This window comes from Pseudophryne corroboree, chromosome 12 (genome assembly GCF_028390025.1).
Source record: "Pseudophryne corroboree isolate aPseCor3 chromosome 12, aPseCor3.hap2, whole genome shotgun sequence".
Lineage (NCBI taxonomy): Eukaryota > Metazoa > Chordata > Amphibia > Anura > Myobatrachidae > Pseudophryne > Pseudophryne corroboree.
The window spans coordinates 26,882,261-26,898,341 of NC_086455.1; the positions used below are offsets into that span (position 1 = coordinate 26,882,261).

General features: G+C 44.4%; 1 protein-coding gene across 2 annotated transcripts in view; it reads right to left on the reverse strand.

The window, feature by feature from the left end:
* The window catches only part of SYNE2 (spectrin repeat containing nuclear envelope protein 2), a 447,442-nt gene that overhangs the window by 328,274 nt on the left and 103,087 nt on the right, over nt 1–16,081 (reverse strand). For both annotated transcript variants that reach the window (XM_063947243.1, XM_063947242.1), the window contains exons 8-14: nt 15,733–15,929; nt 12,815–12,915; nt 11,250–11,351; nt 11,028–11,156; nt 10,297–10,461; nt 5,203–5,315; nt 4,198–4,360 (exon numbers count right to left, since the gene is read on the reverse strand). In XM_063947243.1, the coding sequence (XP_063803313.1) occupies nt 4,198–4,360; nt 5,203–5,315; nt 10,297–10,461; nt 11,028–11,156; nt 11,250–11,351; nt 12,815–12,915; nt 15,733–15,929 (970 nt within the window). The remainder of the gene's footprint in view (nt 1–4,197; nt 4,361–5,202; nt 5,316–10,296; nt 10,462–11,027; nt 11,157–11,249; nt 11,352–12,814; nt 12,916–15,732; nt 15,930–16,081) is intronic.

Consider the following 16,081-nt stretch of genomic DNA (forward strand, 5'->3'; position numbering starts at 1 on the left):
TCGCAAGATAATGTCAAATCTCGCAAGACTTCACACTGCAGTGAGTGAAGCTCCTCGGCGGCCGCAGCTGTAATTGAACGTATCAGCTGCCGAGGAGGACGGAGAGGAGACAGGTAAATGCTGTACTCCTACTCAGATGTTTTTTGCAGTTGTGAGGACAGTGTGTGGGGGCCCCACTTGTGTGGGGGCCCTGGGACGACCGCCCCTTCCACCCCACCGTTAATCCAGCTCTGCCACAGCCAGATTCTAATATGACATATAAAAACCTGTACCAAGGCAAGCTTACAGTATTCCACTCCCAGCCTGCACCAGCCAATGATACCTCTAACATAAGGTAGAACATAAATACCATATATTACGCACATGTGATCTGACCAGTGACACAAAGACCCTACTTGCTCCGTAAGCAGAATGAACCCATTGCCCACTTACACAAACCAGTAATCCTGCTAACACCCACTAGCCTGTGGGTGCCATCAATATATGCACAAATTGTATATCAACTTCCAGGGCTCATTCTTTGTACTGCAATAAAAAGAAACTTAAAACTAGTTCGCCAGTACAGTAAATGTAAAGAGGCAATTAGTTATAAGGCAAAACCAGCCTTTGATTGACGCTTTAAATAAATTTAATGGCGAACTTGCCTTAATCACGCCGGTTCCATCATCTCGGAAACTATTATATAACCCCTGTAATTGATTTGAAATAGAAAGTGCTAGTTTCTTTGCCCCCCATTGCATATGCAATAGTTTGAGAACATGACAGAGAAGCGCTATAAATTTGATATCACGCTATTTTCTAAAACACAGATTTTTAGTATGAAGGACCCGATTCTGAGGTGGGTGCAGAAGCAATTTTGGATACAGAGGAGCGATTTCTTAAATTTTTGCGAAAATGCGTCTAAGTCGCCCAGAACATGCGCCCAGATAGCGTGCTGTATCTGCATCCGAAATACCACGTTACAGTGTTTTCCATGAAAACATTGTAGCATAGCATGTTGTATGCAAATACAGTCACAGTCACACACAGAATATAGGCATGCCGCATATCATTTTAATCAGCAGAAGAATGCTTGTGCAGGACGCATCTAAGACATTACATTGCATCTAAGACACATTTCTGCGGGGAAAAAGCGCAAAAAAGACCCTTGGCGCTACTGAGCCACACGGCACTCACGAGTTATGTGTAACGCGACTTGTAGCGCACGGAACAAAGATGTAATAGGACACATCTGTATATCTCCCCCTAAAACACTTTTGCAACATTCTCTCCGGGTTCCTCATATAAACAAGTTATTCAAATTTTGAAGAATTACTGTAGATGATGTATTTTAAATTACCTGTATGACATCATCTCAGTGAATTCATTTAACCCAGGCAATTACATTGTAAAACAAGTGGGGAAAGACGGTGGCAGACTGTGGAAAACAAGTCATGTGGACAGATCTGTATAGATATTACTAATATAATTTAAAAAAAATGTTTAAATTGCCCTCAGTGATTAACATGGTATTAATATCCACTGTAGAGTCTGCAGAACGCGTCTCTAAAATGCGAAGCCGGACGTGTTTCTTTAAGGTCAGTGCTTCTTATGCAGATAATATGTAGGTGCGGACTACTGATAAATTCTCCAGTGTCAATATTTAAACCTTGATGCGGAAGGTATTCATGAGCAAATAATGGGACACCACTAAACCAAGCCCCAATGATCCCATATTCTGACCAAATAATTAACCTAGACCTAGTTCAGAGCATAATTCACAGACGGGGGAAGTACAGGCAATAGGTGATTGGCGTCATTGCGACACAAATCACGTCATCCGCCCCCGTCATTCACACTTATGTGGGACAGTGAGCAGGATACGGAAGGTCGATCCCAGAGGTATAGGAGAATGTCTCAAAATCGTGGTATCTCCCAGACATTCTGGGTCAGTACGTTTCAGAGGTACAAATCTGTAGGAATATCGGGGGTCATTCCGAGTTGATCATAGCTGTGCTAAATTTAGCACAGCTACGATCATGCACACTGACATGCAGGGGGACGCCCAGCACATGGCTATCCCGCCCCGCATGTCAGTACGGCCCCCCCCCCTCCCCCGCAGAAGTGCAAAGGCAGCGCACAGCGGCGATGCCTTTGCACTTCAAGAGTAGCTCCCGACCAGCGCAGCTTTAGCGTGCTGGCCGGTAGCTACTCATCGCTCCCCGGCCCGCAGCGGCTGCGTGTGACGTCACGTAGCCGCTGCAGCCCTCCCCCCGTCCAGTCCGGCCACGCCTGCGTTGGCCAGACCGCTCCTACGAAGCGGCGGACAAATGCCGCCGTTCCGCCCCCTCCCGCTCAGCGATCGCCTCTGCCTGTCAAACAGGCAGAGGCGATCGCAGCCCTGCTACGGCCTTCGGCCGTCTGGCATGCGCCGGCGCACTACGGCGCCGGCGCACTTGCAGTAGAGACCAGTTCACTCGGCTGCGACAAACAGCAGCGAGCGAACGGGTCAGAATGACCCCCATCAATCATAGAATTGCGTTCATTGTCTAACTGGGTATGGGACTCAGGGTCGACAGTGTCTATGTCGACACACATTATTGTTCGACAGTGACTAGGTCGACACAGGAAATATGTCGACATGACCATTAGGTCGACCTGGATAAGGTTGACATGGAAAAGGGTTGACATGAGTTTATGTTTTTTTGGTGTTGTTTTCTTCGTAAAGTGACGGGAACCCCAATTAGTGCACCGTGTTCCCTCGCTTCGCTCGCCATGCTGCGGGCAAGGTTACCGCTCCCAACTGTAATCCATGTGGATCGTAAAGTATGAAAAAGCTAAAAAAATGCAAAAACGAAATTGTGAAAAACTTATGTCGACCTTTTCCATATTGACCTTGTTCAAGTCGCCCTAATGGCCGTGTCAACCTATTTCCTGTTTCGAACTACTCAATGTAGACCTAATGCGTGTCGACCTAGAGTCCGGATACCGTCTAACTTGTATGAAACAGATAGAAGGTCATTGCTGATTGGTTCCTATGCTTCTATTGCATTTTCGAACCTATTAATGTGTTAATAAATAAGCAGAGTGGGCCCCAGTGGTTAAGGAGACATTGGCCCTCATTCCGAGTTGATTGCTAGCTGCTTTCGTTCGCAGCGCAGCGATCAGGCAAAAAATCTGCACTTCTGCACATGCGTATAGGGCGCAATGCGCACGCGCAACGTACTTTCACAAAAGCCATTGCAGTTTCACACAAGGTCTAGCGACGCTTTTCAATCGCACTGCTGGCCGCAGAGTGATTGACAGGAAGTGGGTGTTTCTGGGAGGTAACTGACTGTTTCCGGGGAGTGTGTGTAAAAACGCAGGCGTGTCAGATAAAAACGCAGGAGTGGCTGGGGAAACATAGGCGTGGCTGGCCGAACGCAGGGCGTGTTCGTGACGTCAAAACAGGAACTAAATAGTCTGCAGTGATCGCTAGCTAGGAGTAGGTCTGGAGCTGCTCTGAAATTACACAATCTTTTTTTGTAGCAGCGCTGCAATCCTTTCGATCGCACTTCTGCTAAGCTAAGATACACTCCCAGAGGGCGGCGGCTTAGCGTTTGCACTGCTGCTAAAAGCAGCTAGCGAGCGATCAACTCGGAATGAGAGCCATTTTCCTGATCTCTGCGAAAAAATGACTAAGCCCACAGAATAGTTAGAAACACCAAACTTATAATATGTTGCTTTCAAGTGTGTCCAGTGTTACTATAGAGACCAACGGGATACGGTCGTTAGGTCGACCACTAAAGGTCGACATTGCCCTTAGGTCAACATGCATTAGGTCAACATGTACTAGATCGACAGGTCAAAAGGTCGGCATGAGTTTTTCACATTTTTTTTTCTTAATTTGGGGGATTTTTTCATACTTAACGATCCACGTGGTTTACGATTGGAACGTTAATCTGCAGTAACCTTGCCCGAAGCGAGGGGACACGGTGCACTAATTTGGGAGAAAACGACACCAAAAACAGTCAAAAAACTTATGTCAACCTTTTGACCTGTTGACCTAGTATATGTCGACCTAAAGACAACGTCAACCTTCAGTGGTCGACCTAATGTGTTGACCTAAGTTGGGTCGACCCAACGACCCGTACCCAGATCAACAGTGCTTCTTAGAAGAGTACAACTCTTGATTTCTATTATGTAATCACTTATATATCTGAGTTGCTCACTACTCACCTTGTAATCTACAAGAAGGGCCTCCACGGACTCCTGTGAGTTATATTTTACTCTCCATGATTTTATCTTGGGTTGACCTTCTTCCAGGAGTGCAAGCACATAATGCCCGGAGCACTTGTAATCCAGAAGAACACTGAAGCTTGCAGCCAATATCTTTTCCATCCTTAAATATAACTTTACAGTCAATATTTTAAGCAAATATCTCCATAATTACCAAAGATATTAACAACAGTGCCGTTCTCTATCCACAAATGCAAATGGAAATGAGAGATGTGCGGGTTTGGATTTACTTGGTTGTACTCGGATCTCGGAAACGGCATCCTATTGGCTCTCGTGTGTTTTGGATAGTCAATAAGAGAAATACAGATAAATCCGAAATTGCGCTAGTTTGGCGAAAAGATCAGAGTAAATGTGAACCCGCACATCTCTACTGGACAGCGGGAGAACAATGAAGTTTAGTCCCTTCCGTTCCCCCACTTCTGTCTCCCCAACACTTCCGTCTGGTTGTCTTTATAAGTGGTTGGGCATGCATGTGCATCCATACGCCTATATTTACTCAAGTGTGTGTTTCCGTAAGTGGAGATGTTCCCACAGCAACCAATCAGATTCAGGTTATCATTTACCTAGCACCGTTTAGAAGATACAAATATGGGCAAAAATACCTGCACTTAAGTAAATATATCCCCCAGTATCCATCCAGGCTTCACAGCTGCCTGAGGCAATGCCCAAATGTTACCCACTGATGCACTGCTAAACACATGCTGGGTGACATGCCAGTAAAGCTTATACGATATCTCTGGAAGTAAGTCCCTAGCAATAAAATGACTCTATAAATCTCATTATAGAATACAGCATGTATTCTGTCGATATATAGGTTTCTACCCTGCTTCTCATTCTGCAACAATGCAACTCATAATAGACATTAAAAGATGACATGACATAATAGACATAACGTAGTACGTCACCTAAGCACTGTACAGTGAAAAGGTGAAAGGTTAGACGTACCTTGCTTTCATCTCCAGTGTCTTATCATTTGGCACAAGAAGAATACCTACATCGGATACATTCTTGAATGATTGGAGACTCTCCCAATGAGAGGCAGCATCAGCCATTAAAGCCTGGAAGAAACAGGTTCGATATTAGGGAGGATTGGGTGTGTGCCTTTATATACACTATAATGAAGAGATGTGCGTTTTACTTTGAGTACACAAAATGTTGCCCAATGGTGGTAAACCTGCTGTATTCATGAATGTAATTCTGGGGCACACCCCCTGTACTGGTAAGTATTTAATGAGACCTTCTGTTTGATAAGATGTCACAGAGGAGTATTTCTTTTCCTGTACGGATAGGTTCTGGTGTTTCATGAAGAGGCAAATCACTTACACTGCTGTAGAATGTTGAATACTCTGTTCTAACCCTCAAAGAACTTATCACAAATGGTCAGTTTTACAGGTCAGAACATAAGTTTGTACACCCTGGGACGGAGTCAGAGATGCAGCATTTCCACAGGTATGAAGTCAATTTACCTATGGTCAAAATACAGACAACCACTGACCGATGCTCACAATACCGACAAGGTCAAAATACTGACATGGTCAAAATACCGACATTAAAATGTCGACATGGTCAAAATACCGACATTTAAAATGTCGACAGGTCAAAAAAATCTTTTTCATTGAAACCGACTTGTTCATAGATTACCATCCCAGTGGACCTGGAGGGGGAATATAATACTGTGCCGAGCGCAGCGAGCCATGTGCGGGGACTAGGTACACTTATACGGTGTCCATGTCGACATACACACCAATTATTATTATTTTTAAAAACTCATGTCGACTTTTTTACCTGTCAACATTTTAAATGTCTGTATTTTGACCATCGGTCAGTTGTCGTCGGTATTTTGACCGTCAGGATTTTGACTGTAGGTAAATCATACTGATCCCTTTCCACACATCTAAGTGGCTCTAGGGGTGATTCCAAGTTGCGCAGAAAGCTACAGGGCGCCTGCTGTTAGCATGAGCTCGCCGCGAGCGTGTTCTGGCATGTGACAGAATTGCAGGCTATTCAGAGATGGGCGTACGCAAAGAGCCGTCGATTTGAGACAGATGTCTTGCACCCAGGATCCCTGCGGAGAGTGATGGTGACTGCTATTGCATGCAGATGTATAGGGCAGTGCAGTCACACAGATCTATCAGTCTCTGAATACGGGTTGATGCCTGCATGTATTTTTGATTACGTAATTGCGACTTGAGTTGCGGCCACTTTGCTTGCGACTGGGAATCAGGCCCTCAGTGTGCGCTGAAACTGGACGTCTGTACATACTGACCAGAAACTGACATACAGATAACACTGGAGGAAACCAGATAAGGACAAGTTGAGATTTCAATAATTTTAACATCTACACTGAGATACACAATAGAAATCCCCAGGCTAGAACACTGCAATAGGTGGAAGTATTTTTATATATACAACTATACCACAATGGGGGGGTGAGTGCCATGAGAAAAAAGGTAGGGCATAAAGTTTTAGATGATACAGGTTGAGTATCCCATCAAAGGCGTCACCAGGTGTGGTGACACCCGGTGCGCACCCCTGATGTACTGCCGCGATCGCGGCAAAAAAGGGGGCGTGGTCTTACAGATAGGGGGCGTGGCTTCGCGGGGATACTGGTATCGTCACTCTGGGGGCGTGCCCAGCATCTCCGGAGATGCTGGGCTTCCCCCAGAGACGGTCTCAGTGTGCTGTCGGCTCCTCTGCTATGACAGGAGCCGGGTGCTGTAGCGGAATTTCACACTGCAGCACCTGGCTCCTGTCACTACGGAGGAGCTGACATTTGGTGTCACCCCCTCCAGGTGTCACACCCGGGTGCGGGCCGCACCCCCCGCACCCGCCTTGTGACGCCACTGTATCCCATATCCAAATATTCCGAAATACGGAATATTCCGAAATACGGGCTTTTTTGAGTGAGAGTGAGATAGTGAAACCTTTGTTTTTTGATGGCTCAATGTACACAAACTTTATTTAATACACAAAGTTATTAATAATATTGTATTAAATGACCTTCAGGCTGTGTGTATAAGGTGTATATGTAACATAAATACATTCTGTGCTTAGATTTAGGTCCCATCACCATGATATCTCATTATGGTATGCAATTATTCCAAAATACGGAAAAATCCGATATCCAAAATACCTCTGGTCCCAAGCATTTTGGATAAGGGATACTCAACCTATAAGATGATATTTGCCTTAATAGCCACAAAACTCCTGGAGTACTGAAAAAATTGGGCATAATACACTTAAAACATCCCCATCTAGTGTGGGCCCTTTACTACCCATGACAGAGCCCTCTTAGACTTACAGTTCCCTTTATTAGCCAGTATAACCATGTATATGCATCATGTAAGGGAACGGTACTATTAACAAATCAGAATCAAATTGGAAGCAGTGCCCAGCCACAGGAAGCAAGAGGATTAGAACACAACATATACTGGTCTTTGTACTAAGCCGTGGAGAGAGTTAAACTGGACACAAATAAAGTATCCAACCAATCAGCTCCTGTCACTTTTCAAACACAGCCTGTAACATGGCAGCTAGGAGCTGATTGGCTGGTACTTTATCTCTGTCCACTTTATCTCTCTCTAAGGCTTAGTACATAGGGGTGATGGAATCATACCAACCGTTTCCCTGCTAACCACAATATAACGCACAAAAGGGTACATTGGTTTATGTAGGAGCAATAAAACCATACTGCAAGGCCTAGAACAGTATTTTGGTGCAGGAATGTACATAAAATATAAATTAAGTCTGTCTAGAGAGATATTCCCACTATAACATCTTAGGCCAACTAGTGCACTGTGGTGAAGGCAGTCCCATGCAGATAAAGTGATCTATTTATTAAGTCTTGGATGGAGATAAAGTACCAGCCAATCAGCTCCTGTCATTTCTGTAACTTGACAGTTAGGAGCCGATTGGCCGGTACTTTATCTCCGTCCAAGGCTTAGTAAATAGACCCCATAGTCCTGTAGGGATCCGGTCTGAAGATCGACAGTGTCTAGGTCGACAATGTTTAGGTCGACCACTATAGGTCGACAGTCACTAGGTCGACATGGATGGAAGGTCCACAGGGTTTCTAGGTCGACATGTGCTAGGTCGACAGGTCCAAAGGTCGACATTTTTTTATTTTATTTTTTCATACTTAACGATCCATGCGGACTACGATTGGAACGGTAAAGTATGCCGAGCGAAGCGGTAGCGGAGCGAAGGCACCATGCCCGAAGCATGGCGAGCGAAGCGAGCCATGCGAGGGGACGCGGTGCACTAATTTGGGGTCCCGGTCACTTTACGAAGAAAACGACACCAAAAAAAAAAAAAAATCCTCTTGTCGACCTTTAGACCTGTCGACCTAGCACATGTCGACCTAGAAACCCTGTCGACCTTCCATCCTTGTCGACCTAGTGACTGTCGACCTATAGTGGTCGACCTAAACATTGTCGACCTAGACACTGTCGATAAGACGAAACACACCCAGTCCTGTATTCACATGTGAAGCGGAAAGCGAGCTACTGTATCAACCAGTGATGTGCGGTGGGGTGAGAAAGATGAGGCAGAACCTTTCCTGTCATACTAACGTTTGTGCCAGAGTTTTGACTGTATAAAGTATATGAAAAATACAAAGAATATGTTAAAACTATTTTCTTTGCATTATTCTAATCATTTTTATAGTCAAATCTCTGGAGTAAAAAGTCTATGACAGGTGAGGCAGTGCCTCACCTGATCATCTTTTCCGCACATCTCTGATCAAAACCCACCAAATTTCCAGGAGTTTATACCGTTACACCTGTGTATAATGACCACATGAACCATTTGGCTCATATATTGTATGTAAATCTGGCTCTGGTACTAAGCAGTGCCTCCTGAGAATTTCACCTAACTGCACGTCCCTGGTATCAACCTATGTGTGCAGTCACTTGACTCTTCAGTTTGAAGGCTCAATCCTGTGATATTTGGCCACATACATGTGTGTTCAATTTGGTACTGTCACTTTGCTTTATATTTTGTTTAAAAAATGACTCCTGTCTGATTCCATCTTCAATTTATTAATGAGTTATTTACGAACTTTATACCATAGTTCACAATTTTACAAACCACCTCGTGTCTTCTGCTGTTCACTGCTAAGATTTATTACAAGAGAAGCACACTGGGTTTGATTCAGGTGCAATCGCTAATGACTACGCAGCTACAATTTGTAGCGCTACAGAACTGCGAGGAAACGCAAGTGGAGCAGAAGCCCAGGAAAGAACAGAAAGGCCCACCGGAGCCATCGCAACATCTCAGCAGCTGCGTAGCCCATCGCAACTGCCATGAAGATACAGGAAACATTGATTCCATGAGTGAGTCTACGTAGACAATTCCGAAGCCAACATTCTGTCAATGTTAACGGGTGTCGACACGGATGTCGACATTTTAACTATGTCATCATCAATGTTGATCTTCTGCTGTCCACACTGTGAACAGTGACATCATGATTGGCAATATGGTGACTGCATAACGTCTATAGAACATGGGGGGTCATTCCAAGTTGATCGCTCGCTAGCAGTTTTTAGCAGCCGTGCAAATGCTATGCCGCCTCCCACTGGGAGTGTATTTTAGCTTAGCAGAAGTGCGAACAAAAGGATCGCAGAGCGGCGGCATAATTATTTTGTGCAGTTTTAGAGTAGCTCAATACCTACTCAGCACTTGCGATGACTTCAGACTGTTCGGTTCCTGTTTTGACGTCACAAACACGCCCTGCGTTCGCCCAGCCATGCCTGCGTTTTTCCTGGCACGCCTGCGTTTTTCCGAACACTCCCTGAAAACGGTCAGTTGACACCCACAAACGCCCACTTCATGTCAATCACTCTGCAGCAAGCAGTGCGACTGAAAAGCGTTGCTAGACCCTGTGTAAAACTACTTCAGCCGTTGTGAAAGTACGTCGCGCGTGCGCATTGCGCCGCATACGCATGCGCAGAAGTGCCTTTTTTTGCATCATCGCTGTGCAGCGAACATTTTCAGCTAGTGATCAACTCGGAATGACCCCCATGGTGTGTGAGGCCGTACCTTGAAGGATAAAGACAGAGTCTGGAGCATAGACATTGTATTGTAGTGACTGGCCGATGTAGGTAATGTCTGTGACATTAAGCTTTCAACCTCTGATAGCCAGTTCTCAATGAGGTCCAGAGGGGGCGGCAAACTGCGATCCAGCTGCTCTTTCCACTCTGCGATCTGCAGACCACAAAACAAAGAGTGAAATGATATATGTGCGCTATAACATAAATGGATGAATAAGTTACTGCATGAAAAAGCAATCTGCAACACTGACCGCAACAATCCCAACACCCCTGACATCTCCCACAATTCACTAGCTCAAGGTTACTGGTTCAGTCATAAACTCATTCATTTCACTACATTTGGCTGTCACTGCAGAGGAGAGATTTCACGGTCAGAGAATAAAGACGTAAAAAACCGCGTCTGCTTTTAAATCAAATCAAGTTTCTGGGCGCAAACATGGCTTTTCATTCACTCCATTAAGAGTCTTTTCCACTTGGTTTGCACCTGGCTTGTTTGTTCTGCAATCTCCCATCAATGAAATATAATTATTCATATCACATGGTGCACTGAATAACAACACACATGCACTGTAACCCTTGGCAACGGGTAACACACCTCCTCTCATTGTCCATTCTGCGCCAGACTGGGAAAAAAGCCAACGTGACCAGTTGCTAGGTGCTGTTTGCTGTATATAATTACATACCGTACATAAGATTGCCAACTGGGACCTATGTTCTCACCTGGAACGTTATATTTTCAAGTGACTGCTTAATAAGTCGTTGTTCTTCTGCCGGCAGCGACTCCATTGCCAAACTGGTTATGAAAACTCGTTTCTGTTCATTAAACTTTCTCATGAATAACAGGATTGCCTAATAAATCATAAAAGACAAATATATACTTACGTTAAGACCGATCTTCAGAAACAGTTATTTTATCCCCAATAACGCTGTCATCGGTCTTACCTGATACTTTTTGGTGTAAGTCTCATCTTTCATTTCCGTAAACAATGTTTTTAATGTCTGTTCCTCCTGATTCAACCATTCCATGGCGCTGCTTACTTTATGCTGGAAAGGAAAAAGTAACAATGTTGCTTGATTACATTATTAACACTATGGGGTACATTAACTAAGCAGTGATAAGAGCGGAGAAGTGAGCCAGTGAAGAAGTTGCCCATGGCAACCAATCAGCACTGAAGTAACATCTATAATTTGCATACTATAAAATTATACAGAGCTGCTGATTGGTTGACTGGGAAATATATCCACTGGCTCACTTCTGCGCTCTTATCACTGCTTAGTAAATGTACCCCTATGGGCCTTATTTTGGGCAGATGTAGGCGCGTCTTTATGCTAATGTCGCAGCCGATTTACTTAATACTGAGATGCACACATACAGCCCCTTGTGGAGGTGCAGTTCCATCTTTTGACACACCATCAAAACTTACACTAGCCATATAAGAGGTGCAGTTTCTCCGTCTGAGTACGGCGTCCTGCATGAGCGATTATGTGTTGCCTACAGCGACATTCCTGTGACACACCTGCATCTGCTTAGTCACCCCCGTTACCTCCCAGGTACACCCACTGAATTTCACAGACGTGGTCCCATTCTTTACTACATCTATGACTGCTAACAATTGGGAGTCATGCGCTGTGCGAGTGGGAGGCAAGCGCAGACTTTAAACATCGGTCAACCTCGGGCAGCACCGACACTGCCCGAGACTCAGATTCAGGCCCTATAGCATTAAACAAGCATTCTGATGTTAACGAAAAGTTGGCTAGTATCTCAGGATCAGACAGCGTGTTAAATATCATTATGCATTTAATCTCATGTATTAAAATAATCAATTCCAATGTTTTTTCTGACCATTTAAAAAAAAAAATGTGCGTGTCTCGTTGGTCGTTCTCTAACCAATCACAGCACTACCACTGATATCTATGGATTGACTGCCTGGAACCTGGTATTTGTGATGCAGTTCACAATGGGACAAGTACTCAGGCATATATGTTGGGGGTTTTGCCAAGCACCCAGGATGGAATGAAGAGTATCCATTCGTCTGAGAGAGTACACCCACCCATCTCCCAAGGGGTTTGGGTAGGGGCCCTAGTGCTATCAGCATGGTGCTGGTACTTCTTGGCAGGAGCACATTTGTTTTGCAGGCCACACTTGCCTAGAGATTAAAGCCCACACTGACTGCCGCCCCCCCCCCCCCCACCCCATAGTGCTGATCAGTGGAACTTCAGGGGCCTCCCTGCTACCACCATTCATTTTGTCCACTACAAGACTAGGCTTAGTGGCCCAATGTAAGTTATGAATTATGAATGTGCATAATTTGCACATTTCTTTTTACAGTTTTCCTATTTCTATGGAGAAGGCTGCATGGATCCCTTCTAATGTAAACCGCGCAGTGTACATCAACGGCGGGTTGAATTTCCAAAGTCAAAACGACATTGTTTGCAAAAAATGGAAAATTGGCCTCTTGGTAATTTTTGCTCAATGTGTCTGTCCCCAGCACCAACAGGCTACACACCGGTAGATCTTTGACAGGGTCCACCACATTCTTCGAATACTGTAAGAACTGCGCAACGTACGTCATAATGGATTTTTCATCAGGATCCACAACATTTACATCTATGAAATAAAGAGAAAAATAGAATAAGTATCCAACATATGTTACAGATTAAATAATAATTAGAATATTTTTATTGAAATGTTTGGAATAAACTGTGGAAACTTAAAAACATTGGCCCTCATTCCGAGTTCATCGCTCGCAAGGCGATTTTAGCAGAGTTACACACGCTAAGCCGCCGCCTACTGGGAGTGAATCTTAGCTTCTTAAAATTGCGAACGATGTATTCGCAATATTGCGATTAAACACCTCGTAGCAGTTTCTGAGTAGCTTCAGACTTACTCGGCATCTGCGATCAGTTCAGTGCTTGTCGTTCCTGGTTTGACGTCACAAACACACCCAGCGTTCGCCCAGACACTCCTCCGTTTCTCCGGCCACTCCTGCGTTTTTTCCGGAAACGGTAGCGTTTTGATCCACACGCCCATAAAACGCCGTGTTTCCGCCCAGTAACACCCATTTCCTGTCAATCACACTACGATCGCCGGAGCGAAGAAAAAGCCGTGAGTAAAAATACTATCTTCATTGTTAAATTACTTGGCGCAGTCGCAGTGCGAATATTGCGCATGCGTACTAAGCGGAATTTCACTGCGATGCGATGAAAATTACCGAGCGATCAACTCGGAATGAGCGCCATTGGCGTATGTGATGTGTCTATACTTCACCCGTGTTCCAATGGGGTCACCATGTGGTGAATGCAACATGGTTGGCTCTGCACATAGGGATCATTAAGCCCTACATGAAATAGATCATTAAGTAAAAAAGAGATGACAAGCATTTAGGAAACAGCGTCTGATAGGAAATGACACAAAAACATTTGTGTTCTGAAGACTTAAGCAGAAGTTGTACTGAATTGTTTCTCGGTTATCACAGTGGAATCCTGAGCCACTGAATATAGCCAGCACGTGGCCTTCATAACATCTGTTGTAGTAGATAATCTTTTGTCAGCTTCTCTTACTTTTAGTTGTGTTTTGTGTACGATAAGTACAGTAGATTCTTGCCACAATTCACAAAGAGTTTTTGGAACCTCTTATGCCAACATGGATTTGTACTGACACTCAGGAACGAAATCTAACACCACCCAGGACTTCATCAGGTGCCCTTGCAAGGAGGTATGCTCTTCCCTGTTGGGTGGCTTGCAGGTCATGGCCATGAGATTTGCCTCCAGGTACGAGGTGCCGACGAAGGACTAAGAAGGGACTGACCAATAAGCCGGGATTGGTAGACTAGCCTGCTGAGGCATCAATATGTATGAAGGGAACGTGTGCCGGGACAAGCCAAGTCAACTCAAAACCAAACCAAACAGCACATGATCAAACCAAAGTCAGCACCAAGAACAGTACGAGGTCTAGATACACAGGACCAGGTCACAGGAATTCAGGAAGACTGGAGTACAGGTAAGAGCCTAATACTCTGGCACAGATCTGCGCTGGTTTGACTTTAGCTTGATTTTCATGTGACCACCCCTTTATATCTTCAGCATTGGCTGGCACCTGCTCCTGCGTGACTTGCAATCAGGGCTATGGCCCAGATTTATCAAGCTTTGGAGAATTATAAATTGCACGGTGATAAAATTACCAACCAATAAGCTCCTAACTGTCATTTTTCAAACACAGCCTCAAACATGGCAGTTAGGATCTGGTTGGTTGGTACTTTATCACCGTGCAATTTATCACTCTCCAAGGCTTGATAAATCTGGGCCATGGTAAGAGGAAACCAGATGCTGGACAACCCTATTCTGTTTGCCTAGCCCAGTTATCTACACCCACACCACAGCATCATGATATCGCTCGGTTTTCAACATTGGCGTAGCTTAATGCACAGGTGGGCACGGGGCTGAATTAGAGACAGGGCTGCACAGCAGACTGTTGAGCAGAAGTGTTCCACCTTCAAGTTCTGAATTCTTGATGGACAGCTGCTTACTGCTTACACTGCACAGTCTTCTGTAACTGTCAAACAAGCCATACTGGTCCTTCCACTTAAAGAGGGAAAACAGACAGAGGGGAACATTTACTAAGCAGTGATAAGAGCGGAGAAGTGAGCCATTGGAGAAGTTGCCCATGGCAACCAATCAGCACTGAAGTAACATCTATAATTTGCATACTGTAGAATGATACAGAGCTGCTAATTGGTTGATGGGGCAACTTTTCCAATGGCTCACTTCTCCACTCTTATCTGCTTAGTAAATGTCCCCCAGAGTCCCTATAGCAATGGTACACCCAGAAACCCTGTGCAGTTGCCACGGCTTCTACACTTATGAGCATGCATTAATTCAAGTAAGAAAACACATTTCATAGAGATATCGGAGTGTTCTGTTCCCCTGGAAGCCCTCTGTGTGATAGAAGAAGTACATTACACATCACTCTCATGTCACCTTTCATCAGAATGGATTGTAGATATCTACAGTATGTGACTTCAGACAAGGACCCAAAAGTTACAGCCATTGAAATGCAGCCAGAGACGGGATTTTGGCGATGTAGCCGCTAGATTGAAATCAGCAAATTGTGATAAGGCAAACCAGGTGCTTTTACCTTAAACAAAACGATTGCTTTAAATCTAGCGATTCCATTGACAAAATGTCACCACTGACCACATTCCTCAGGCAGCTACATTTGGGCCAAGGGGCCTTGTATAATCCGTGGGGGTACAACATTTCAGAGGTTTGTGAAAGTTCACACTGTCATTGCATGATGTAACATTTACCATGTTTTACCAGATTTTTCCCTGTACCATTACATTCTCTTTTAATACATCAACTCGGAACTCATGGATGTAGGAAATTATTTATGTATCCTACAGAAAAATACAGTGAAATATTTTACCTTCTGGCTCAAGGAGTCTGGGGATTTTTAGCTCATCCTCTGCAATTCTGAAGGCATCTAGCAGCCTTTCCTCATTGGACTTGTCCAGTAATTTCTCCATATCGACGAGGTCTGGTCTCAAGGAGTGAATAATTGATAAGAAAGCCATGCCATTTTTCCAGCTTGATTTGAAATCTGTTACATTAATGGATGCAACCCTGGAAAAGTGCATTTGAAAGGTTTACAAACTATATTTACATGAAATGCATTCCAATTAATCTCATTATCTAAAAAGAGTCTGTAATCTAATTGCATCATGTTTTAGCAGTAAAGCAGTCATATGCTACCCGCAACTTCAAAGTGAGGATAT